We start from the raw sequence: 26,340 nt of genomic DNA, 5'->3' as shown, positions 1-26,340 counted from the left end.
ACTACACAGCAAGACCCTGTCTCAAAAAAAAAAAAGAAGGAAAAAACCTCCAGATGAACAAAAAGGCTATAGAATACCTAGAGCTAGAAAGGGCCAGCCTGCACTGCTACCAAGAGGAACAGGTATACGCTTTATTGTTGAGAAACAGTCCTAAAATAGTAGTGTTTTTACTTCATTCTTTACTGAAACAGCTTTCTCCTTGCCGAACTGTTGGAACTGCGTTGACTATATTCAGTATCACAAGAGATATCTTTGGCATTTTCTTCCTGTAGCTTCATAACTTGTAGAACACATTGTACAAAAAAGATGTAGGTTTACAGAAAAATATGCATAGAAATCACTTATTGATCCCAAAATGTAGTAAACAACATAGCAAAAACGTTATCAAATGCATTTCCTACCCTAACCGGACAGATCTGTTGTACGTCATCTCTGTCCCTCTGCAGCATTTTATAAATAGGTGCTTTGACGTTAAAAAGGTTTACAAAACAGCCCCTCCTGTAAGAGCAACAATGCTGGATGATCTCACCGTCATTGCTTCTCAAACTCCCTTGAATGTGTACTCCCTACATACCTTGTCTGTCTCATAAAAACAGTAATTTTAAGGAAAAAATTGCACTGCAAATAGTGACAAAAGTAGCATTCAGAATTTCACGTTACCGAGAGCTGAGCAGGGCGCTAACTTTCCCTTTAGAAACACAAGTCGAGAACAAGAGCTGCATGCACACCGTGTGGAAATGTCAGTCACACCGAGCAGGTGTCTGTACTGCCCACTGGCCACACTCAGCCCAGCCAGCAGCGTGGCCGGAGAGGCAAAGCTGCGTCCTGAGCCTGGCCAGGCTCAGGCCCCCCCCCACCCCGGTGCAGGGCCCGCGGCTTCTCTGGAAAGGCACTCCGCTCTCTGCCATCTCCCTAGGAGACCTTGCAGCTGCTTCCGGCGCAGTTTCCCGGTGGGCTCTGCGGCGCGCGGGCAGTCTTGGCCTTGCGCAGGCTGGTCCTCTTGTGCGGGGTGCTGGCTGTGAGGGAGTAGGAGCGGCCATGCATCATCCTGGCGTTCAGGCCATTGGCCATCGAGAAGGACTTGAGGTGGCTCCGTAGGGCCAGGGGCAGCGGAAGCTTGTCCACCAGGTGCACGGGTGTGCAGGACACCACGGCACGGCAGCACAGGTCCTGCAAGCTCAGGACTTGGGAGGGAGGAGAGAACCACGCTGAGCTGCTGCTGTTCCTGCCCACCCAGGGCTGGCCACAAGGGGCACCCCAGGCAGGGCTTCCCCCTCCCGGGACTGAACTCTCAACCCACGTGCCTCCACCTCTGCCCAAGGTGGGTGCAGCAACTCTTCTGAGTGTTCTCTCTGAGCCATAATAACTGTTCCTCCCGAGTCAAACACATTCACTTTTTTTTTTTCAGTACCTGGGATCAAACTCTGGACCTTGCGCTTGCGAGGCAGGCGCGGTGCCACTGAGCCACATCCCCAGCCCCACTTTCACTTTTTGAGAGGAGCCACAGAAGCCTTGAGATGGGTCCTGTAGGCTGCAGGACAACTCCCACCCCATGGGTGTAGCTCCCATCCCCGGGGCCACCCACCTACCCTTGCTGGGCCTCCAGAGCCTGTCCATGCCGTGCCGCAGCAGCACGATTCTGGCCAGCTCTGTGAAGGACTCTGTGACGTTGAAATCGCACAGTGGGCTGATCTCGAAGAAGGTCACACCCAGGCGCTCGGCATAGGCACGGGCCTGCTCGGTGGGCACCTGCCGCTTGAATGCCAGATGCAGGCGGTTCCCCACCAGGATCCGGGGCACACCAGGTGCGTGCTGTGGGGAGTCGGCTGGGGGTTACCTGGTTGAGGCTGTCGTGTACGGAGCTGAACAGCATACCCCCAGATCCATGGCTACCCCGAACCCCAGAAGAGGGCCTTATTCACCAAGGGCATCTTTGCAGATGTAATCAGAGATGAAGCCATGCTGAACTGGGCATGGGGCAGGGGCACTGTAGTGACTGGTGTCCTCGTCCATAAGGGTAGGACACGCAGGACAGGTGGAGCTGAGTGACAGCGGAGGTTCCTTGGAGGGATGTATTCACAAGCCAAGGGATGCTCAGGACTGCTGCAGCCTCAAGAGCTGCGAGAGGATCTTCCTCTGCAACTCTGGGAGGGAACATGGCCCTGCTGGCACCTGGATTTTTGGTTTCTGCCCTCCAGAACTGAGAGACACCTCGTTTGTGCATGTTTGTCACAGCAGCCCCAGTAGACTTCACCCTGACCACTCCGGGGCCCACACAGCCTTCTGCCTGTCAGCCCTCCAACCGCTGCAGGAAGCCAAGCAGCCCACTGCTGGTCCTGACCCCGAGCTGCTGGGGCCCTGTCTGCCCTGTCTGGAGCGGATTCCTGGGCCGGAGGGCTCTCTGGGCATGCAGCTCCAAGATGCTGCACCTTGCAATGCTGAAGCTCCAACCTCAGCCTGGCACGCATGCCCAGAACCAAGTCCCTAGTCAGCGTCCTCCCAAGCCCAAGGGAAGCAGGCCCAGGTCCCCATACTGTACCTCATCAATCTCCTTAATCCATCGGTTGATGCCATCAAAGGACCAGCGGTTTGCAATGTCGTAGACCAGGATCACACCCTGCGGGAGAAGGCACAGACTCAGCACTGGGGACACACAGGCAGGCGCCTGGCCCTGGTCACGTGGGTGTGACATGCTGGCTGACTACTTTACTTACTCTCAGTGTGTAATTTCATCTACCCGATGTAGGGGGTGTATCGTCATTCTCAGTGACGTTTCATAAATTCACTGATCATCCTTCTAATGTCAAGGTGAGCTAGGGATCATGGGCGTGGAATGTGGGGAAGTGCAGGGTCACGAGGAGTGGACCCCCACATGGGTGGGCACAGGTGGCTCATACGCAGACATGCACATATGTGCACACACATGCTCAGACACACACACACGTCGCTGACACTGAGACGCCTGTCACCAAATGCTCTTGGACATCACCAATTTACACATCAGCCCATCTGCTTCAGCCCCTGGTCATCCACTGGAGAGGACAGTTGGCCAGGTGCTGGCACACGTCATCATTCACACGCACTGCGATCTTTAGGCTCAAGGACCTGCGTTACCTGTGCACCCCTGGAGTAGGAGCGGAATATGGTACAGAATCTTCCCTGCCCCGATGTGTCCCTGGAAAAGATGTTGGAGACCGTTAGGAGAGATCACTGCTCCTGCCTGACAACCAGGTCCACAAACCTGGGAGCCACAGCAAGCACCTTTCACAGTGGTTGTTGGTGGCTGATATGTGGCCAGCCCAAGATCCCAGCAAAACCATCTACCTCTCTCGGAGCTACCGGATGCTGGAATGTCCCACTGGGCTCATTCTCTTTTTCTTGCTTTATTTTCTTTTTCTTTTCTTTCTTTTTTTTTTTTTTTTAGACAGGGTCTTGCTATGTAATCCAGGCCAGCCTCAAACTTGCAGCAATCCCCCTGCCTCAGCCTCCCAAGTGCTGGGATTATAGATGTGTGCTACCATGCCCAGCTTTGTTCTCTTTTCTGTTATTTTGAAAGTAAGACTAGAAAAAATAGTGATGTGTTTTAACACGATTCTCAGACACATAAATAAATCTAATGTAGGTTTCTAAAATTTGGTTTAACTGGAGATAACACTGGGCAAGAAATAGAGCAAAGACCGGGCATGACCCTGGGCTTCCAGTTACATTAAGAGCAGCACGTGTGACACCTGCCCCGGAGCATCCCCGAGATGACGGGTACCGGACCTGTCCAGGCATCAGCCCTGCAGGGGACACACACACCTGGGTGCCTGTGCCAGGAGACCAGAGCACGCTCCAGGACAGTGCTGGGGGAGAAGGGCTCCTGCCAAGGGTCACTGTGGGGCTGTGAGACTGCACGGGGGAGGGACACGCCTAAACAGTGACGCTGGCACCCTGCACAGGGAACCAGTCAAAGGTGCTCTTTGAAGTCCTGCATTGTGCACGCGGGCACAGCCAGTCAGAAGACACCATTCCCGGGCCAGGGATTTAGCTCAGTGGCACCTCGCCTGCCTGGAAAGCAAAAGCACAAGGTCCTGAGTTGGATCCCCAGTACCAAAAAAACAAAAAAGAGACACTATTTCTGACGCTTCGCTCACATGTTAGTTTCTGATAGGACTCTTCCTATAGCCGTGACACAGTGAGTGTCGGATAGGGCAGCTTTCCCAGTGCCTTACTGACACAAAAGAGAGGCAGCCCAGGGATTTTAGACAGACGAGGTCTGTTCCTCTTATCCTCAGGCTGCTGTGAGCCTCTTCACCAGCCTGCACTTACTCTGCAGAGCGCACTTCTTTTCTGCCTTCTATAAACATACACTTCTGCTGCCTTTTCTATAGGTCTGGTCCACTTCTTTGTTTGGGAAGCCAAGGACCTGGAAAGAAACCCCTCGGACTCTCCATCTGACATCTGCGGCAGTGGGCACTGTCTCCTGGAGTCTTCTCTGCAGGCAATGTCAACTCACATCTGCGCGTGTAGGTATCGCCCACATCAGTGGGGGTTCTCGAGGATGAGGAGTCCCAGCATCTGCGGGCTGGCCATGCACACGGGGTGTGTCCACGGTGAGCAGCAAGGGAGGCAGTTTTGCTGTTTTTGCTATGTGTCACCTGTGGTTGGGGACCACCTCTGACACCCTGGAGGGCCTGGCACCCAGCAGGGGTCACGGGCACTGCCCATTGCCACAGTCAGGAAAATGAGGTCCTCATTTCCTGAGAAGCAGATCAATCAATAATTCAAGGACCAGCCACGGCAGAACCTGAGATGTGGGCTTTCCCCACGTGCAAGCTGCTGGGAAGTCTGCATACAAGGGGATGGCGGGATAAAGGAAGCCGGAGTGGAGGCCAGAGAGAGCAGTCCCTGCACCCCACTCCAGCCCTGCTGTGAGTGACAGCTGTGAGCTGAGCCCCAGCCCCTTCCACAGGTGTCCGGCCCTGGGAGGGTGGGTGGGCCGGCAGAGGCCAGCTCTTAGGCAGGGGTGGGGGAGAGGGACAAACCAGGGGGTGCCGAGTAGGAGTGCAGCTGTCCACAGGAGTCAGCGTGGAGACAGCCTGCAGCTGGCAGCGTAGAGGAGTGGCCTTGAGGTCATGCAGGGCCCTAGGCTGGTTCTGAGCACGGTGGAGGCCCCTGAGACTCTGGGAGACTTGGGGGACCAGATCTGGCCTCCTGAGGGAAGTCCACAGGAGGTGGAGACAGCGGGGACTGAAGAAGAGGCGGACACAGGTGGCCAGGGTGGTGAGGAGGGCCTGTGCCAGGTCTGCCCAAGTCCCACTGTTACGATCGTTCACGGGCCCAGGGCCCTGACCACCGAGCCACTGCCATCCTTCGGGGAAGCCACAGCTCAGGCTGGGAGAATGGGTCAGGTCCCTGCGGAGGGGTCAGCACCTCTGGGACAGGGGCCCTGACTCACCATAGCTGCAGCTTCACCCGTCGCCCATCTAGCAGGATGGTCGTGGTCTTGTGGTCGATCCCTGGGAAAGGGGTGGGCACTCCTTAGGTGTGGGCTGGCTATGAGGGACTCCCCAGTCACCTTCCACAAGAGCCCACTGGGTTCAGGGCTCTCGTTTGTGGCAGGGCTTCTCGAGGTTCACAAGGCAGCTGGACAAGAGCTTTTCTGTTTAGCTCCCCAGATTCGCCCCCACCGCCAGCTGTCCCCTGCCCTCCGTGCAGATCCGGACATCACTGGCCACCACCAGCCAGCACCAGGCCTCCCCACCTGGGGCCTGCAGGTTGGACTGCCTGGGCCACTGGCAGAGGGGGCACACAGTCACCCCAAAGGTCACCCCAAAGGGCGATGCAAACCCTCTGCTCCCATGAACCACTCTGTGTCCATGCAGATGTCCTGCTTGACCTGGTCACTGGCAGGTTTGCTGCAGGGCTGCAGCCAGCTGGGTCCTGCAGCTCTCAGGGTATAGCTCCTTCCCACCTACTGCTGCCCACACTGCCCTTGATGATCTGGCTTAGCTGTTTCCAAGGGAACAGGGCTAAAACAGCAGTTCTGGGAGCACAGACCACGTCCCCCAAGTGTCGCCCTAGGAAGGTGAAGCAGACACAGAGACGTCAAATAAGGCAGGAAGGGAGTCCTCGGCTCTGTGCCATTCCCGAGTGCTCACCTTCCACTTCTTTCTGTCTCTGTCTCTGTCTCTCCCTCTGCCTCTGCCTCTCATCTTGCCCTTTGTCTCTGTCCTAGCCTGGGAGCTGATGGAGCATTCTCAGCATCCTACACCGCCCTCACCACCGTAGTGGTCGGCATGGCCACACTGGCCTTCTCCATTTCTCTCAGGTCAAACGGTATTGGTGCGGCTTGCAGAGGGATGGGTGAGCACACAGAAGAAAATCTCACAGAAGCAGAAACCCCTCCTAGCCCTCCGAGGGAAGATCTGCTGTCCCAGGACTGTGGCCTGAGCTGGCTAAACCACCAAGGGCCTGGTCACTGTGCTTCAGACTCACTGAGTTAGTTCTCAGAGTGACTGTCGAGTGCCAGTGCTATTCTGCAGTAGGCAGAGTGAAACACACACAGGAGATGAACGGGGCACAGATCTGCTCACTTTACCACCGCAAAGTTAATTTTGGAAATATTTATCTTTCCTTGGATAACTAAAGATTTTTCCCTGTCTCCCTGAGGCAATGAATAAACATGCTTGGGATCAGCTGTACCCTTGTTCATGAACTCAGTTCTCTCTGTGATTCTAGTTGAAAACCTAACTGGACAAGACTTGAATCAAATTTCCCCATGAGGTCAACATCGAACCAGCCCACTGAATTAGATCTGATTCTTGTCCAACTTGGTTTGCTACCAGAATCGTGGAGAGAACGGAGTTCATGAACAGAGGTAGCACTGTACCTGAAGCTGGAGATCAGCCTTGTCTGTCCACAGCCAGCCAGATTCCCACTCAGGCTGGAGAACTTACCCTGCCGTCCCTCCTGAGACCCACCCTGCCCACGCCAGACTGGCTCCTCTGCCCACAAATGTCCTCCTGCGGTCGCGCACTTGGAGGATGACTTTGCTCAGCAAGGGCCAGGGGACAGGTGGAGACCCCGTAAGATCCCGTCCCCAGCCCTGCCATGCCCCACACGATGACATCTGCTCACGACACAGTTCTCAGAACATGTCCCCATCATTAACCCACCAAACAGGGCAACAAGTTTTAATAAAAGAAATGGTTGTGAGTGATCTCAGTCCTCTATGAGTTTTAAAACTGTGCTTGGTGGAATGTAGCTCAGTGGCACTGCGCCTGCCTCACAGGCACAAGGTCCTGAGTTCCATCCCCGCTACCAGAAAAACAAAACAAACAAAAACTGTGCTTGGTTTCCACTTTCATAAAAATCATGGGGGTGGGCCGGGGATTTAGCTCAGTGGTGCCACCACCTGCTGCGCAAGCGCAAGGTCCTGAGTTCCATCCCTGGTACCAAAAAAAAAAAAAAAAAAAGGAATCATGTGGGCACCTGTTCCACCTCATTCTCTGAGATTCAACACGCAATATGGCAAGCCATAGCCATCCCTCCCCAGTGCTCCTTTCCTCAGTGTCATCTTTTAAAATCATTTATTTTGCTATGTACCTCCAAATTTGTTTTGGGGTACGGGGATGGAACTCAGGACCTTCCGCTTGTGAGGCAGGCACGGTGCCACTGAGCTAAATCCCTAGCCCTGTATCTCCAAATCTGTAAACAGCATCTTATATTCCTAATTCCCAACTTTTCAGCATTGGGCATGAATTGACTTCCCACTATGGAGGTGAAAATGTAATATCTTTCACTGACATAACCTCATAACCACACCTCTAACTCTAATTCATTCTCTCTCTCTCTCTCTCTCTCTCTCTCTCTCTCTCACACACACACACACACACACACACACACACACACGCACGCACAGAGTAGCCATGTTGCTATGTTAGCTAATTCAGTTTTACACTGTTATGAAGAAACATTTCTACAGCTGTGCAATATTCTATGTCATGCTTTTTTTTTTTTTTACTTTATATACAACCTGTGTGTGTTATTGGGGATTGGACCCAGGGCCTTCACCCTGAGCTACAGCCTCAGTCCTTCATAATTTTATTTTTTTACTCTGAGGGTCTCACTAAGTCACTCACACTGAGCTTGCCCCTCTCGCCTCAGCCTTCCAGTGCTGGGGTTACAGGTGTGCACCATCACAACCTTTTTAAACCAAAGGTGTGCACCATTGCAGGTGTGCACCATCACAACCTTTTTAAACCAAAGGTTGTAGCTGGGTAACAATGACCTCCTGGTTTACCTGCTCAGTTTTCTCCCATTCCTCACTAAGTCGCCCATTTGTCTCTGGATTATTCAAATCTCTCGGAATCATCTAGCTCTGCCATCTAGACTGGAGCAGAATTGCCGTGGGCTTCCACAGTCCCCTCTTGGGCTCCTTTCCCTTCTGAGAAGGGTGCATGGAAGACAGTTCTTGAACCTCTGCATGTCTGAAAGTGTCTTTAGCTTGTTCTGACTCTCGGTTCATCAGGTTCAGACGGGGAAACACTTCTTCAGAAATGTGTGGCCTTGTCCCCGAGCTCCTGCTATGTCAGGGTCCACCTGGCTCTTGGTCCTTTGAATGCAATCTGTTTTCCTCCCGGCCAGCACAGTCTTCTCTCTGCTCCTGGCACTCTGAAGGTTCCTGGCTCCTGATGCGCAGCACAGGCCCCTTCCTTGCTGTGCTGATCCCTTGGTGACCGCTTTGATCTGGAGACATTTAGGGAACTTTCTCGAGTTATCTGTTTTCTCCATCTGGGGTTTTGCTAACAAGATGTTAAGCCCTGAGTTTGTCCCTGAGTTTTCTTCTCTTGCTCTCTTTCTCTGTCTCTCTCTGTCTGTACTCTGGGAAATGGTCTCAGTTCTATCTTTTATCCGTTCTTTGAGATTTTCTCCTCTGCCATCATGTTATCAATTTCCAAGACCTTTCCTGTTCCCCGATTGATCCTTCATGAATTTCTGTCTCTGGTCCTGGCGTGACTCTTCCTGGACCAGTGTCAGGCTGACAAAAACTGGACACAGCAGAAAACTTAATGATCTGAGCATGCTGGAGGTCGAGCTGGATGGTGGGAGAGGGTGTCCTCGTCCCTGCACTGCGTTGGCACCACAACTGGCGTCAGCCATGCAGTCTGGACTCACTGGCCAGCTTCCTCGCCAGGTGGAAAGAACAGATGTGAAAACTGGCTGAATGCAGGAGAGCAGAGGCAGGAAGCATGCAGGGAGGAGGTCAGGGGAGAACATCGGAGAAGCCTGGTGGCCCTGGTCAGTACCAGGACACAGCCGTGCCTGAAACATGACCTGCCTTCCACTCCCAGGTGTATGAGGAAATAGACTCCTATTGGCTCGAGCTACTTTAATTTTTTTGTTTTTGTACACCACAAATGTCCTGTTTGATAAGAAATCCTCAAAGCATAGTAACTGGAGATACCAAACGTCTGGCCCCAAATCTGGGGAAAGCTGCAAAAGATGTATTTTAACATCTTCCCAAAGCAAAGCACAGTGACTCCCATATCCCAGAACTGCACCAGGAGTGATCAAGAATCTAAAAGAAAATCTGACTTGAGCCAGTTGTGGTGGAGCACACACCTGTAATCCCACCTGGCAGGCTGAGGCAGAAGGATCACAAGTTGAAGCCCAGCCTGGACAACTTCGCAAGACTCTGTCTCAAAATAAAAAATACAAAAGGGCTGGGGATGGAGCTCAGTGAGAAGGTCCCAGGATCAATCCCTAGTACTGCAATAAATAAATAAATAAATACCATTTCAATTATTAACCACCACGACCAAAACTGAACTCTGGGACTTCTCCAGGAGGCCGTGCCCCATAAAACACCTCTGCTGTGGCCAGTGATTTAGCTCAGTGGTTTCGCCGCCTGCTGCGTAAACAACCAAGGACCCGAGATCCATCCCCGGTACCAAAAAAAAAACCAAACCAACAGCTCTGCTGAGTCACCACTCCCAGAGTGGCTCTCGCCGCAGCTTTGCGCTAGCTGGAAGGGACCTGTCATCGATGCATCTCCCTAGAGCCCTCCCCAGAGTCCCCTCTGCCCAGCAGTGCAATCCACTCACATACCACCTCCCTTTAGTCCTATAATCAAGAATTTGGGGCAGGGCAAGGGACGGAGGGTGGAGTCTCTTGTGTTTGGGCTGCCATAACAAAGACACCATCAACTACACAGCTTCTAAACTACAGAAATCCACTGCTCACAGTTCTGGAGGCTGGATGTCCAAGGCTTTGGGGGACACAGAAATTCAGTCTGTGGCAGGTAGAGAAGGGAGATAAAGCTTGAATAAGCACTGTTGCCCTGGAGCCGGCTGGCAGTGGGGTGACCCCTCTGGGACCCGCAGGTCCTGAGGACTTCCAGGCCCAGTCACCAGCCACTTCCTCCAGCTCCCACTCCCCAGGCCCCAGGTCCCACAAGGGTACCCCACCCTCTGTGAAGAGCACTCAGCCCTTGGTGGTGTCCTCCCCATATCACTGTGAGGAGTTATGTCTCACTTTCTGGTGGGTTCTCGGCTGTGCGCTGTCCCCAGGAATCTGGGATCTTAGGTCTGGGAGGCTTTTAATTTTAAAAAAGTTAATGTAGGGCCGGGGATTTAGCTCAGTGGCACTGCACCTGCCTCACAAGTGCAAGGTCCTGAGTTCGATCCCCAGTACCGAAAAAAAAAATTAATGTTCTGTTCAATGTTTCCCGTCTAGGAAGTGCTATGAACCTCTGACTACTGAGGCATGATGCATGGCTTGTGTTTGAACACTTAAGTGGTGCTTTTTGGACATTTGTACTGGCATTTCTGGCACCTATGCCCTCTGGTATTGCTTTTTAACGTTTCTGGAATCCATTTTCTAAAAGATATAGAAAAATTTAATGTTCAACCATCTGAGTTAATATCTGATTTCAAATCTGAATCTGCTCCAGGCCCCCAGTTATCAGACCTTCTTTGTAACCGAACACTTCTCAGCTTATTAAGAAATCATCAAAACCAACGAATGGCTTTCCATCCTCACAGGGAAAAAGGGATTCAACCCAGGCCCCTGAGGGAAGTCCTGGGCAGGTGGAGGCTGCCTGGCTGGTGCTCTCCAGGGCCTTTCCCTGGTGTGCGTCCCTTGTCGTCATCCTAAGGCCCAAGGAGCCCTGGACAGCTCTGTTGGCTGACAGCCCCCATGCTCTGGGCTTCCGGGGTGGATGGCACCGCCGTTGAGGGAGCCAGGGTCCCCTCTCCCTGGGACACTGGCTCCTGCCAGGCCCCAATGCCAGGAAAGATGCACCTGCGGTTTCAGACCCACTCTAACCCAAACACCTCAGCAATGGCCCACAGGGCCTGGATGCCAGGACCAGGGAGCAGCCACAAGTCCATTTTTCCAAAATCCGGGTTGTTCCACAGATACCGACAAACATGGTTGTACGCGTCACAGAGGCGCTCCCAGGCCACCTCCTTGTACAGCCATTCAAATCTAACCTCTACAAAAGTTGGCTTTGATGAGTTTATTTACTGAACCATTTTGTTTTATTCTCTATAGCGTTCTCTTGATGTTGTCTTCCCATTTACTTGATTGTATTTCTTCTCTGGTTGCCTTATATTTGGACTCATGGGAAGCTGACACTTTTGACACAAGTGGTATCAGTGTTAGGATCAGAAGGCAGGATTGAAACCCACTGCACCTAACTACCTAGAACTCTGTCCATCAAAGTATGACAGAAATGCAGCTGGGCATGGTGCCCACGCCTGTCATCCCAGCACTCTGAGAGGCTGAGGCAGGAGGATCAGAAGCTGGAGCTCAGCCTGGGTGACTCAGCCACTTTCAAAGGCTCAGTCTCAAAATTAAAAAATGTATTTTATGCAGTTCTGCAGGAAGGGCCTGGGTTCAATGCCAGTATCTCACACACACATATGCACACGTGATAAAAATTCAGAGGAAGCTTCTGACGAGTGAGTCAGAACAACAGGGACAGTAAAAGATATAAATTTAACCTTCTAAAGAAAAAAAAAGGAAAAATCAAATGCCAAGCTGTTCTCTACACTTTTACGTCCTCCAGATGAACAAATAACGTAGTAATCTATTTTGACTCCTCCACCACCTGCTTAATTCTTTTTCCACGCCTGAGCAGACGTGACCATGCCCTTCACAGGAGAGGATCGCTTTACGGTGCAAATATTGATTACATTTAATTTGCAACACGCTCATCTCCGTGTCCCTAGCTTTTGAGAAAGGTCTCATGATGAGTAAAAGTACCAGAAGCTGGACTAGTGGTTGTGGAGGCAGAGCACAGCGTGGAATGGTGCTGAGTTCCCTTGTGGGGCTGAGGAGAATGTTCTGAAAGTCGATGGCCATGAGGGCTGCACAACACTGTGTGTGCTACACTTGGTGTGGGCAGTGTGACATGCTGTACCACAGCCTGCTCACCCTTGATTCTGAAGTGCGTGGTCTTCACAATACCAGAGAGCGCCCGTGTGGGCTCCAGTTTGCTCCCGCCAGTTCCTGAGGTCCACCGTCCACTGTGGCTCAGTCCTCCACTGCTGCCTACCTGGGATGTGCCACTCATTTCTGGCGAGCTGGTGAGGGAAGCCGAGCTCTATTTTCAGCAGCATCCTGTTCTAAATATACAGAACGCCCACGGTGTTGCGTGCCTCAGGCGCAGGCCGGCCTTGCTGGGATCCAGCTCCGGAGCAGCAGGGACCAGGATGGAACATGAGGAAGGATGGGGGCTCACGGTGCCCAAGCTCACAGGAAGCGGAGGGGCTCTGGAGGACAGCACAGGGTGAACACCCTGAGCTTCGGGAGCAGCTGCAACAGGGAGCCACATTTTCCATTAGCCTGAATGATGCCAGGACCTCAGAACACTGAACCGCAGAGAGGGCCAGGCCTGGGACGAGGAAGGGAAGGAGGCTGGCCCCTGCCTGCTCAGACGGGCCTGGCACAGCTGAGGGGCTTGTCCCGCTGAGCACCAGCTCTCGGAGCATCAGCGACCTGTCTCCCGAAGGCCCTGGTGTCCCTGGACCCCACAGCAGGGCCTGGGTCTCTCCCAGGGTCACCTCCACACAGGGACGCATCCTTGGGCAAAGCACAGTGACCCCTCCGGACCCAGGCACACCCAGCCCCGAGCTCCCTTGTTGAATAGACTGTCGCCTGCGGGCGGGACGGGCAGAGGGGCTCCGAGCGCCAGCGCCGAGTGAGAGCAACACTGCAGGCCAGCCGCCACCCTCTTCCCACCTCCTCACAGGCGGCTACGCTTGCTGGGCAGACTTGGGGGGGCTCGCAATGGGGGGCGTGACCCCCGTCACTGCTGGAGGCAAAAAGATGCATATAGGAAAGCTTATTTGAAACCAAGTAATTCATGTTCGGTGTCAGAGCACAGAGGCCACTGTGGTGTTCCAGGTGTTTCCTTGGTACCTGATCTACATGCAGTCTCTCCACGTGGCGGGAACACCACAGTATGTGTGCTTTTTGTACCGGGGATCTAACTCGGGACCTTGCACTCTCGAGGCAGGCGGCGGAACCACTGAGCTAAATCCCCAGCCCCAGTATGTGTGCTTTTAACATTATCCATGTGAATCTGACATAGCCTTTATTCTAAAATATAATTTCTTTCAATTTTTGGTAATGTTCTTCAAGCTTTAAAGGAAACAAAAACTCTACAATTGTGATTAAGGGGTAAAATGTGTACTTATGCAAGTGTGTGTATGGCTGTCTTTATGTATAATTTGGACTATTACTGAACAGGTGGCAATGGTAACTGCTAGAAAGAAAATAAGATTAACAGCAGCAGATAAAAATGACTATCCTGTTTATTTTTCTTCTTTGTAATTTAGAAAATGATGCCCAAGGACAAATTAGCTAAAAATATGAGCCACACGTCACCCCATACACAGGGGACAAAGCTGCCAACCCAGAGCACAGGGAAGCGGCTCTGTGAGCACCCGGTGGAGCCTGGGCAGCAGCAGGGTGAGCTCAGCCCCCTGGGGCCTTGGGCACAGCCAGCCTGGGAGGCCTGAACCTCATGCCTGCCTCTGGGGCTGCTGGGGTCCACTCTGGGGCCCAGTCAACAACTAACATAAGAAAAGGCCCCCAAATTCAGGTTCACCTGAAACCGCAGAGAGTGACCTCATTTGGAAATAGGGTCTTTCAAGATGTGCCAAGTTAACACGGGTCACAGTGGACGGCAGGGGCCTGGCGTCCTGCCTGGTCCTCAGAAGGACCGGAGACACAGATACCCAGGGAGCACAGCCATGTGACAGCGGGGACCGAAACAAGAGTGATGCCATCATGCTGCAACACCGAGGCAACAGCCCTCCAGAAGAAGTGGCCAGGAAGGCCCCTCCCCAGGACCCCACCGTAACCCTGGACTCTGCCTGGAGCACGGGGCGGGGGGAGAACCTGCTTCTCTTGCCACGGTGCACGGTCAGTGCCCCTCCTCGAACAGCCCGGAGAGTGAGTACATCCCGTGGCCGACCGGGGACCACTCTTGGCACCCACTTCCCACCCCTGGCCGCCCTGTCCAGGGCGGGCATCAGAGAGCAGAGGCTGCTTTGCAAGCTCCTCCCATGCCAGCCTGACCAACCCAACGCCACCAAACCACAGCGCTGAGTACAGCAGCTGCTCAGAAGGAACGCATTTTATCTCTAGGGAGACCAGACCCTATTAACCTAAGAGAAAATTCTGTATTCTTCACACTAACCAATGTAGTTTTTTCCTGTGTATCAGTTAATAGCCTCTGTATCAGGGTCAACTAGAGTTTAATATGGATATTTATGGTTCTTCCTCTATAAATTTGTTTTCTTCTTATTTTTAACCAAACAAATGCCAATCCTGTCACGAGTCACAGCACAAACGCACCAGTTGACGCAAAGTACCATTTGGGAAGGGTACTTAGTTATCTGCTGCAGGAGATCAGAATGCATGACTCACACACACAGATTGAGACTCATTTTGCCCCGAAAAGCCAGCATCATGGTGGTGGCTCCAGTCACTCTCTCCCCGAGGCTCTGTGGGGCTCCCTCCAGGACGGGACAGAGAGTGGACAGTGTGGGGAAGGACGGGCACCCAGAAGGTGGAGAAGCCAAGCCAGGCTCCTGGGGCCCGGGCCCGATGTGATCCCAGCCCTGGCCCTGGCTGACTACAGGGCTCTGGGTTGAACCGTGCTGGGCCCCTCCACATGCGGGGCTCCTAGCGTCTCCGTCACACTGTCCTGGGAGCACATCAATGTCACCTCTCTGCCACCCAGGGCTCAGGATAGAAGCCACCGGAAGGCTCCTCTCACAAAGCGACCCCAATCATAGGCGACCAATGGGTGCCAGGATGGAATCCTCAGCTATACAAAAATGCCCTTAGGACTCTGGCACCGAATGCCAAATCCACCTTAGGAAAAACAAACTGCGAAGATGTTTTGTTGGAAACGTAATTGTAATACTTGCAAAAGGAAAAGCATGCTGCAACAAAAACAAAACCACCCAGACAACTGAAAGATCCACAGAAGTAGCTTTGTGTTTACTGAATCTCCTTGCATGTCGACAAAACTAAAAATACTGTATTAAAATGAAATAAATCCTTCTTCATGATAAACCTCATCCAAAGCTCATGCCTTTAAAGAGAAATGAAAACAAAAGAACTGATCCCTGTGTCTGTGTACTTCTACTTCTGAATGGACACATGTGCACACCATTGCATCATGTATTATGGATGTGTCTTACTCGCTTTGGGCTGCTATAATGAGATACTAGATTCTAGGTGGCTTCTAAACACCCATTTTGCACAGTTTGTAGTCTAGAAGTCCAAGATGAAGGCTCTAGCAGGTGTGGGTCCAGTGAAGGCTGCTTCCCGGTCTTCACTTGGTAGAAGGGGCAGGGAGCTTGCTGGGGCCTACTGTCTAAGGCACTAATCCCATCCATGAGGCCTCCACCCCACACCCTGATCACCCCCACAAGACCCCACCTCCTAATGCCATGACGCTGGGGCCCAGTTTCCACTTATGAATTCCAGGGAGACATGAGCATTTGGCCCATAGCAGTGTGTAAAGAATATTTCAGCTGGGCACGGGGACATGTGCCTGTGATCCCAGCACTCAGGAGGCTGAGGAAGGAGGATTGTAAGGTTTGAGGTCAGCCTTGGTAACTTAGCAAGATCCTGTCTCAAAAAGAACAATTTTTAAAAATGGGGTGGGGTGTAGCAGATTGCTCAGCACGCTGCGTGAGGTCCTGGGTTCAATCCTCAGCACCGAAAAGCTGGACATGGTGGGGCACGGCTGTGATCCCAGCACTCAGGAGGCAGAGACAGCGAGGTCGAGGCCAGCTTGGACTACACAGTGAGACTTTTTCTCGAAACACCAAAAAAGAAAAAAGAATAGTCTACCTAACGTGCTCTCACACGTTACTATGTAGAGTATTTGAAAGGGTAGGGCTGGCTCCCCAAAGTCAGCGACTGCAGCCTGAGAATGAAGCTGCGCTGAGGGCACTGCTGGAGGGAGAACGGAAACCCAGAGTTGCTGAGAGCTGCTGTTCTGTATCAGAGCCCATTTTGTACATGTGTTTGAGACAGGCCTTGAGGCAATCTTCCTGCCTCAGCCTCCTGAGTGCTGGGATCACAGCCATATGCCACTATGTCTGCCACATGACCACTTTAAAATTATTTTGTTAATGAATTTGGTAAGACCCAGATCTCCACTATTTTAAAGTTCCAGGCCCTGGCACACAAGAGCCCCTTCTAGAGTTTCTCTTGTACACAATTTGTACTTTACAGCTAATAAAGCTCAAGAAGCCTGGGAATAAAGTTTGAAATAAAGGTAAATAAATAAATAAACCTCTCTCAATATGAGGAGAACCGACAACCTGCTGACCCCAGGTGATGCAGCCCTCGGCTCATGCCTGGGGCTGCTTCCCTCTCCCTGCAGGTGAGGCTGCTAGGGCAGGGCCTTTGCTAGGCTGGCAGGCAGCTCAGCCACAGGGAGCACAGGCAAGCGGTGAGTGGGCATCTGCCCAGGAGAGACCAGCTGGGCCCTTCTTGAGACCCTCCCTGACCACCACTAAAAATCAGGTGAGAGGAAATTTAAATCCCCCTTCCACAGCTAAAGATGACAAGGAACTGAGCAAAAGAGAAAAAAGAAAATGCTGTGAGACAGTGGGAGACAGGGAAGAGAAGCGGTGGGGAGAGCAAGCTAAGCAACAGAGAAACCTGTAAGACTCAGAACACGGTTCCTCCCACAACAGCTGCACCAGAAGTAGAACAGAGCCAACCTCATAGTCCAAGAAATTAATTTTGGTAGCTGCTTGAATACATATTAAATTTTGCAAAGCCATCTTTGCCTCTGTAAATGAATAGGATTTGAACTAAGTACAGAACCAAGTTGTTTTGCTCTGGATAAAAAGTGAGTGATGCCAGAAATTGCATTATCAGTTTAATTTGGTGCACGTCTGGTGAACATTAACACACCTAAAGCAAATCAAAAGTCATGAGAAAATCACTAGGATAATCCAACACCTCAAGATCAGAAGTCTTGATCACACTGTGTCAAAAATAAGCTTTGCTAATTTTAATTTAGAATATTATACTTTTTGAAAAATTCTTCTGAAAAAGACCAGCATTTAATGAAACAATAGTTTGATTATGACACCTACTAAGTAAACCTTTACCAAATTCTAGGCACTCCATAAAATCCTTGATTCTATGAAGTTAATAGAATACTCAATTTTATGGAAATGAGTAGAAAAATATTCTTGGTAAATAATTTTCTGAAATTAAGATTTGTTCTTACATTATAGAGAAGGTGAGTGTTATGAACTGAATTGTGTTCCCTCAAAATGCATATGCTCGAGTCCCCAGAAAAAACAAAAATCAGGTGAGACTTGGGTGGGGAGCTGCAGGGGCCAAAGGCCAGCACCAAAGAGGGGAGTCTGCACAGGACGCAGGAAGGTGGGCTGAAGTGGGGGCTTCTGAAAGAAAATGCAACCCAAGTGCAGTTTATTACGTCAAATAAACAGGCATTTATGATAGCTTTTCTTTTCTTTTTTTGTAGTACTAGGGATAGAACCCAGGGCCTCATGAATCCTAGGCAAGTACTCTGCCACTGGGCTACGCTGCCAATTTTTGAAACCCAGTACATTTAAATATTACTGTTTAAGGGCCAAGGATTTAGCTCAGTGGTCCTGGCTCCTGCCTCGCAAGCGCAAGGTCCTGAGTTCGATCCCCAGTGCCAAAAAACAAAACAACAAACAAACAAATAAATATTACTGTTAGCTGGGCGTGGTGGCACATACCTGTGATCCCAGCACTTGGGAGGCTGAGGCAGGAGGATCACAGAGTTTGAGGCCAGCTTGGACTACAGAGTGAGTCCCTGTCTCAAATAAATAAATACATAAATACATACATACATACATAAAATAAATTTGACGCTTATTCAAGCAGTACTACAGGAGGCAGAGTTAGAACACCCTCCACAGGGCCCCTCCACAGGGCTGCACCACAGGTTGGGCTCAGGGACTCTGGACCACTCACACTTGAAACTGATGACTTTATAAATCACGTTTTAAATTTTAAAGTGGTTGCCAGGGGAAACCAGCAGAGTAACTGTCTAAATCAGCAAATCCACCACCGCCTGCAGAACAGAAGCCGGTGGGGGCGTGTGCACAGGGCTCCCACTGGAGCATTCGTCAGAGGTGGAGGGAGCAGGGAGCTGGCAGCTGGCTCACACTGAGCAAAGGCGCCTCCCCTCCCTCAAGGGCAGGGAAGAGGGCTGCCTCTCCGGAGCTTTCTCTGACTGGGCAGGGTGGAGTGGAGCAGGGCCCAGAGCCAGCTTCCTCATCCACATCCAGGCTCTTGCACGTAAGCTGTGTGGCACTGTGGGAATGACTCTCCCTCTCTGGGTCCGACAACATAGCCTGTCTCATGAAATGATTCTTGTATACGCTCAGTTAGTGGGAGTTATTATTAGCTCTTGGCAAAAAAGAAACAGGGAAGAAGGAAGATTGGGATTTTCCTGCTGACAAGGAAGCTGGAGAAATAGCCAGGAGGGAGTCAGAGAAAATAGTGTGTCTCTTTGCTTCCCTCTTGGGGAGGCAAGAGATGTAGCATTCAGCATCTGTTTAGTCTACCTCCCTCCACCATCGCTAATGAGATTCCCAAAGAGTAGAAAACTCTGAAATCAGAGAAGGAAGGGCTGGGGGGAAGCAGCACCAGCCCTGCTGGAGGAGGTGAGAGAGAAGCAGAGGCAGAAACGTGGGGTCCACACGGCCGCTCACTCCCCAGCATGGATGGTGCCCCTTTCCCTCCCACTCCTGCCAGGGAGAAGCAGAGCGTCCAGGGGAAGAGCTGCCCCAGGACCTGCCTGCAGACAGCATGAAGGACCCTGGGAGGGGCCGGCATGTGTGGTGTCACCCTGAGAGCGGAAGACACCTTCACTGGTCTGGGGCAGGCAGCAAGGTCCCCAGGCAGGTCTGGAACCCAGGACCCTGGCCTCCGACCTCAGTCTAAAGGACAGGAGATGCCCAGGAGGGAGAATGCAAAGGGATGGTCCAGGCAGAGTTGCCTGAGCAGGGCTAGGTGGAGAGTGCTCAGGACAGACCGTTGGCAATGCTCAAGTGTCCCCAGAGGCCACGAGCCAAGGGCATGGTGCCCAGTGGGAGGTGCTGCTGGGAAGTGAAGACCTTCAGAGGAGGGGATTGGTGGGAGGCCCTCTGGGCATGCGGGTTGCCCTGGAGGGGAGAGCGGAACCCAGCCCCTTCTGCCTTTTCTCTCTCACATCCGGTCTGCAGGCTATGGCTCCGCTGTACCACGTGCTCCTGCCATGAGGTGCGGCTTCCTCACAGACCTAGAGCAGTGGGGATCAGGGACCATGGAACTGAAACTTCCAAAGCTGTGACCCAAAGAAACTTTTTCTCTTTATAAGTCGATTCTCCACATTTGCCACAGTAACAGAAAGCTGACTGATACACTGGCCAGCACTTCAGACCAGAGGAAGGCCTCTCTGGTGCAACATGCAATGGTGGACAGCCAACGGGGGGAAAATGTCTTCTATCCCTACCCCATACCATACTCTAGCTGGAAGGGAGCCAGCAGTGTCAAAGGTAGAACAGCTTTAGAGGTGAACATCCTCCCTATCTTGGAGCAGGAAAAGAGTTGCTAAACAGAACCCAGGTCTACCCATAAAACACTGGCAATTTGTGTTAAAGTGAAAGTTGATTGTTTATCCAAAAACACTATTAAAGGAGCAAAAAGGTAATGGCCATATAGGCCAACATCCAGGATATATTTTAAACACTCCTTCTAATCACTAAAAAATTCAATATAGGGCCGGGGATTTAGCTCAGTGGTTTCACTGCCTGCTGCGCAAGCGCAAGGACCCAAGTTTGAGCCCCGGTACCACAAAAAAAAAAAAAAAAATTCAGCATAAATGAAGAAAAATAAGAGACACATTTTACAAAAGAGGAAATCCAAATAAATATATGCAAAGGTGTTCAATCTCACTCATGATCAAAGAAATGCAAATTCAAGGTACAGACTTTCCAGAATGGCTTAAAAGCAAAGGAAAGGAAATATCAAGTGTTGGTGATATTATGAAAAACCAGGACTCCCATATCTTGTGGGCAGGAGTGCAAACTAGAACACATTTTGGGAGTATACACTAAAGCTCAACCTATGCCCATTATTCTTTTGTGTGTGTTGCTCCACATCTTAGTTACTTTCTCATCACTGAGACACAAAAACCTACACTCATAACTCTAAGGAGGAAAGGTTTATTTTAGCTCACAGTTTATAGACATTTTAGTCAATAGTTGGCTGTTGGCTGGCTCCAAGGCTTGGTGACATGGCAGAGGAGAAACAGCTCACGGCAGAGCAGCAGGAAGCAGGAGTGATCAAGGGAGGAGGAGGGAGATAGAACCTTCCAGGCTACGCCCCCAGTGACCAGCTCCTCCCACCAGGCTTCATCTCCCAACATCACAGTTAGCAGTGAACTCATCCCGGGACCGATCCAGTGATGAGGATCACAACCCCATGATGCAATCACCTCCCCCAAACCCCACCTGTGAATGCACGAGGCTTTGGGGGGACATCTAGATATAAACCATGACACTCCACCATTGAGCTGCATCCTCCGCACCACACATATGTGTAATACTCAGCATTTTCATTCTTAGGTGTATTCTAACAGAAACACAAGACACGTTCATAGCAGAAGAAATCATAATAGTCAGAAACTGGACACCACTCAAATTCACATGCCCAGGTGGATGGACAAACAAGCCAAGGTATAGTCACACAAGGGATTTATACACTGTGAGAATAGCAGCCTGGGACTTCACATGTGAAAGGAGCAAGAGAAGCAGCTACAAAAGAGCACATCCTGTACTGTTCACTATAAGCTTGCAGACTGACCCCTCTGTTGGAGATCAGGACAGGGCTACCCTGGAGGACAGAATGGTGTAGGGCACAAGGAGGCTCTGGGAAGCTGGTGGAGCACCTGTTCTTTCTCTAGATGCTGGCTATGCAGTGAATTAGGTTTGCGGAAGTTCACCGGTTACAATGTGCAATTACAATGTATTTATTTTTCCATACGCACATCGTACATCAATGAAAAGCTAAGGGAGGAAAGAAGAGACATGACCTCACCTAAAGGAAAACAGTCCAAGGAACAGAAAAAAGTTCACTCTAATTGCTTCAACAGTAGATCAAATTAATAAAAATATTAAGTTGATAAAATGCAAGTGAAAAGAAGAGATGTTTTAAAATGAGACTTTAAAGTTTTCTAATTGAAATGAAATTGAAAAAAGGAAAATTGGAAAACTAAGGAAAAATTTGGAGATGAAAACATCGTAACTGAACAGCTAAATTAGAAACAGCTGAAAACAATTTACTATAATCAAAACTCCCACCAACAAGAATGACAAGATGATCACAGGAATTCAGAAGAGAGGACCGGGGATTTAGCTCAGTGGTGCTGCCTGCCTCGCAAGCTCAAGGTCCTGAGTTCGATCCCCAGTACCACAAAACAAAGAAAGAAACTCAGAAGAGAAAGACAAAAATGAATAGAGGCGCCAGAGAGAAGTGAATGGATGTGGAAGACAGGCAGAGATGGTGCAACATGAGGATGCCTGGTGTGTCAGGTAGAATAATGGACCCCCCAAAATGCCACATCCCAACCCCTAGAATCTGTAATCATACGAGGTTCCCGTAGCAGAAGGGAGGGCAAAGGTGATTTAAGGTTGCTGACGGAATGTTGTCCTGGGTTGTCTGGCTGGGGACAATACAGCCATGGGGTCCTTCAAAGTGGAAGGGGGCGGCAGGAGAGACTGAGGGACCAGAAACCTCAGGCTCTGAAGATGGAAATGGGTGAAAACCAAGGAATGCAGGGCATGGAGGCGAGGTTTAGGAGCTAGAGGAGGCCAAGAAGCAGACAATTCCCTAGAGCCCTAGCCAGGAGCACAGTGCTGTCCACAGCTGCCTCCACCCTGGCAGGACTGGGCCAGGCTGCTGACTCGAGCCATGAGACAAGAAACTTGTCTTGTTTTCAAGTCACTAAGATCATAGTAATCTGTCACAGCAGCAAAAAGAAAACTAATATGGGCTGGGGATGTAGCTCAGTGGTGCCTGCTCCTGCCTCGAAAACCCAAGGCTCTGAGCACTATCCTCAGTACCAAAAAACAAAACAAAACAAAAAACCTCATACAACTGGTATTCCTGAAGTAAAGACAACAAATGTAACAACAGAAGGTACTTTAAGGACATAAAATAAATCCCTATGAAATTAGAAAAACAGATGTACCTAGGAATTCAGAGTACACAGTGTACTAGAAGTTTAACACAAAACATGTGACTCTGAGGCGGGTCTTGTTAAGCTAAGTAAATATGAGCACCTAGGGCTGGGGATTTAGCTCAGTAGTTCTGCCACCTGCCTTGCAAGCCCAAGGTCCTGAGTTCGATCCCTGGTACCAAAAAAAAAGTCCTTGCACCCCCCTAAATATGAGTGCCCCCCCAAAAGAAAAATTCTTCAGAAATTGATGAAGAAAAGGCAAGTCACCCATACAGGAAAAGATATCAGCTGGCCTGATGCTTCACTATGGTAACATTTAAACCTAGAGTCAGAAGAACAATACTGGCCAGGTGCTGAGGGAAGACCCCCTTCCCAGCACGGTTCAGAGATAAAGACAGTGGGCAGATGTTCTCTGAGTGGAGAAACTGGGGAAAGCTCTGAGTCCTTCCTGCAGAAATAGCTGGTGACGAAAACTAGCTAATTAGGAGGGGTGGCAAAATAAAGAACTGGGGGGGAGCCATGGTAAGAGGACCTCAGCAGGTGCCGATTTCATTGAAATGTTGAGTTAATACTACCCAATCGTGGGCATTACAGCAGCCACACAGAAGTGAGTGCCAGAAACCCTGGCAGTGCAAAAGACTGCAGCGTGGGCTACAGAAGCAGGCGCTGAGTGCAGGGGAGGGGGAGTGTGAAGCTGCAGATCGCTGTGCAAGACCAGAGCACCCAGCCGTTCTCACAGTGAAAGCTGCCATTCTATTAGAAAAATAATGATCCCAACTCCTTTCTGCTTTTCATAGTTCTTTTCCTTAGCCCTTGGCAAAGGAGTTGGTAAATCAAAAGCCCACAGGGGCACATCCACTGCCAGCTCTCTGCTGTGCCTCAGGCCACGCTGTCCATAGCACACCCAGTGCAAAGTATCTTTTTTTTTTTTTGGTACCGGGGATTGAACTCGGGTCCACAGGTGGTGGACCCACTGAGCTAAATCCCTGGTCTGCAAAGTGTCTTTTTAACCTAAATCCTCCCTCTGGGTCGAGCAAGACTTCAGGAAAGGGTGGGAACTAGCTGATTTTAGGAGCCCTCAGTTGAGCCTGTTACACAAAGAAACCATCGCCACAGAGCACGCTGAGCCCTGTTCCCAGCACCAGAAGGACGGCTCCGCTGTCCCATCTCTCCTCACTTCAGCCTGACAGGACTCAAGCATCTGACGGTCTGCTCCCCTGAAGCACACCACGCCCTTCCTGGGCCATATTTCCCCAGAGTCTTATTCCTAGACCTCTACCGTGACTCCACCTTCACTGAGTGCCAGCCCCTGAGGACAGGGCTGTGGACACAGCCCCTGCCCTCAGGGCAGCGCTGCTGTCCAGCAGAACTCAGCCAGGAGGGGAAAGTCTGTGGGTGTGTTGTCCAGGACCAGCAGCCACTGGGCACTTGACATGAACTAAACAGCCACACAGACCTGAAGGCAGCACTGGACCACAGTGTCAGAGCCTTCCTGGCCTGTGCCGGTGCTAGACTGGCCCGGGGAGCTGGAGGTGCAGGATCTGGGCCCACTTGTTCCCACAGAATGAATTCCCACAGAAGCAGAATTTGCATTTTCCCAAGGCTCCAGGTGGCTCTGCAGTGGCAGCCTGAGGACCAGCTGCTCCTCTCCCACGTCCCCCACCTGGAGGACCCTGTGGCCAGACCTCTGTCCTAACTCCTCTCTCTGTCCCTGCTCCACCATCCCTGCCCAGCAGTCCCTTTGCAGACCAGCTTTCTCTTCCAGTCACCCCTTTGGCCCCGTACAGTCCCCCTGCAGTCCTACGGCAGTGACTTTGGCTTTGCAGGGTGCCCCGCACCTTCCGCTGAGCAGAAGCAGTGCTCCGCCTGGCTCCCACCTCACAGCAAGTTCACCTACTTGGCCCCTGCTCTCCATCACTACCCCCCCCACACGGGCCTGGGGACACCCAGATTGCTTCCCCTCTACTGCAACTGGGAGGGCAAAGAGGCAGCGGGACTCACCGCCTGTGCTGGGGAGGCGGATGGAGAGCCTTGCACTTCCCTGAGGCGAACACACCATCCGGCACAGGCACAGCTTCTGTTTGCTCTTGGAGGATGAGAACCCCCTGCCTCGTTCTTCTTCAGGGTGTCAGCTCTCAAACTCAAGCGTAGGGGACGCCCTACCCAACGCCCTTGAGCCTGGCGCACTCTGGCCTCACCTGCCTAGAACCCAGTCCCCTGCCCTTGGCCTGGGGTCCTTCCCCAACCCTGGCTAGACTGCAGGGCCACAGGGCTCCTCCTCTGGATGCTCGTCCATCAGGGCAGGAGCCCTCGGTGGGGCAGCAAGGCAGGCGGCCTTGGGCACTAGTCTTTGCGCCTCTGTCACCCCTTGGGCACTGCCCACACGGCTGCCCCTGTCCCTCTACGGAGCCCCGCTCCTCCCCGGGACTCTCACCCTCGGCGTCCTCTCCCCAGACCCGCGCGGCTGCGATCTCCGGCAGCAGTCACCCCCAGAACGGGGAGACCCAGTCCCCGACCGGCCGCTCGCTCCACCGGGCGGGCGCAGACCGCGGCGACGGATGGAGGACGCGCCGCCCGCCCGCCGGACCCACGTGGGAGAGGCCGCCCGCGCCCCGGCCCCGCGCCAAGTACTCTCCAGGTCCCCGCCCTCAGCCTTCCCCGGACCCCGCACGCCCGACCAGCCCAGTCTGACGCCTCGGGCCCCGGCGCCAGCTCCGGCCCCACTCTCACCTGCCGGGTGGCCGTACGGGGACTCGGCCGCTCCGTCTTGCAGGCTTGCCAGGATCTCGCCCTTGCCCACGTCGCTGTCGCCCACCAGCAGGAACTTGAGCAGGAAGTCATAGGCCCGCACCGGGCTGCCCAGGGCACTCATCGCGCAGGCCGGGCGCCCCAGCCCATGCCGGCCCCACCGGCTACACGCACAGGGCTGCGGTCCCACAGCACCGCGGGACCCCAGTCCGCCACCGGGTCAAGGCGCCTGTCAGCCGCAGCCCGCTCCGCCCACTGCCTCACCATTGGTGGGCCGTAGTTGCTGGGGTAGATGCAGACGTTCATTGGCTGAGATACACGTCAATCTTAATCACATCCCAGCACCCGGGCCTGCGTCTTCCAGTGCCTCCGGAGAGGACGCAGTCACTGCAGCCAATGGAGACCCGCAGACGGAGAAGAGGCGGGGAAAGAAGATAAGGGGGCAGGGTCTCTTTTTCCTCAGCCAATAGCGGGGAGGACAGGGGGCGATCAGGGCGGGGCCAGGTGTTTACATTCCCGCGTGCGCTGGCTCTCTCCACGCACTAGCTCCCTGAGCTGAGCAGAGAGGTTGCACCGTGGGGCCTCCACACTCACACCAAGGAGGCTTCGCGGCTGGGCTACAGGGCGAGGAGATGCCTGGTCAGTCCGCAAACGCGCGGCCTCAGCTACGAGCAGGTCCCCAGCGCGAGAACTTGCCTCTGTGCGCGTGCGCCTGTGTGCATCCGCGCGTGCGTGTCTGGGTGCCTGTAGGTGCTTGCCCACGCGTGTCTGTGCGCGTGATGGGTAGCGAACAGCGTGGGATCCGCGAGCTTCGGCCTTCTCCCATACAGAAG

At 52.2% G+C, this 26,340-nt stretch overlaps 1 protein-coding gene across 2 annotated transcripts; it reads right to left on the bottom strand.

The window, feature by feature from the left end:
- Positions 1-107: 107 nt before the first annotated feature.
- Rab40b (RAB40B, member RAS oncogene family) lies at positions 108-25,765 on the bottom strand. 2 transcript variants are annotated; one of them, XM_004861046.3, is made up of 6 exons: positions 25,490-25,765; positions 5,441-5,501; positions 3,115-3,175; positions 2,540-2,617; positions 1,590-1,812; positions 108-1,184 (listed from the first exon to the last, which is right to left on the bottom strand). In XM_004861046.3, the coding sequence occupies exons 1-6, from the start codon at positions 25,629-25,631 to the stop codon at positions 913-915; spliced, it is 837 nt and encodes a 278-aa protein (XP_004861103.2). In that variant the 5' UTR covers positions 25,632-25,765; the 3' UTR covers positions 108-912. The 2 variants fall into 2 exon arrangements, with proteins under 2 accessions (XP_004861103.2, XP_012933660.2); XM_013078206.3 differs by lacking the exon at positions 25,490-25,765 and adding an exon at positions 24,761-25,118.
- Positions 25,766-26,340: the final 575 nt, after the last annotated feature.

This window comes from Heterocephalus glaber, unplaced genomic scaffold (genome assembly GCF_053883595.1).
Source record: "Heterocephalus glaber isolate CG9 unplaced genomic scaffold, H.glaber_assembly_v1.0 deba00000937, whole genome shotgun sequence".
Classification (NCBI taxonomy): domain Eukaryota; kingdom Metazoa; phylum Chordata; class Mammalia; order Rodentia; family Bathyergidae; genus Heterocephalus; species Heterocephalus glaber.
The sequence above is the reverse complement of the archived record's forward strand: the minus strand, read 5'-3'. Positions and strand labels throughout refer to the sequence as shown.

Coding starts and splice junctions, on each gene's coding strand:
- Rab40b (XM_004861046.3), bottom strand. CDS start 25,631: ATGAGTGCCCTGGGCAGCCCGGTGCGGGCCTATGACTTCCTGCTCAAG. Junction 3,176..5,440: donor CGGGTGAAGCTGCAGCTATG/GTGAGTCAGGGC, acceptor CATCTTTTCCAG/GGACACATCGGGGCAGGGAA. Junction 1,813..2,539: donor GGATTAAGGAGATTGATGAG/GTACAGTATGGG, acceptor GACTCCCCACAG/CACGCACCTGGTGTGCCCCG.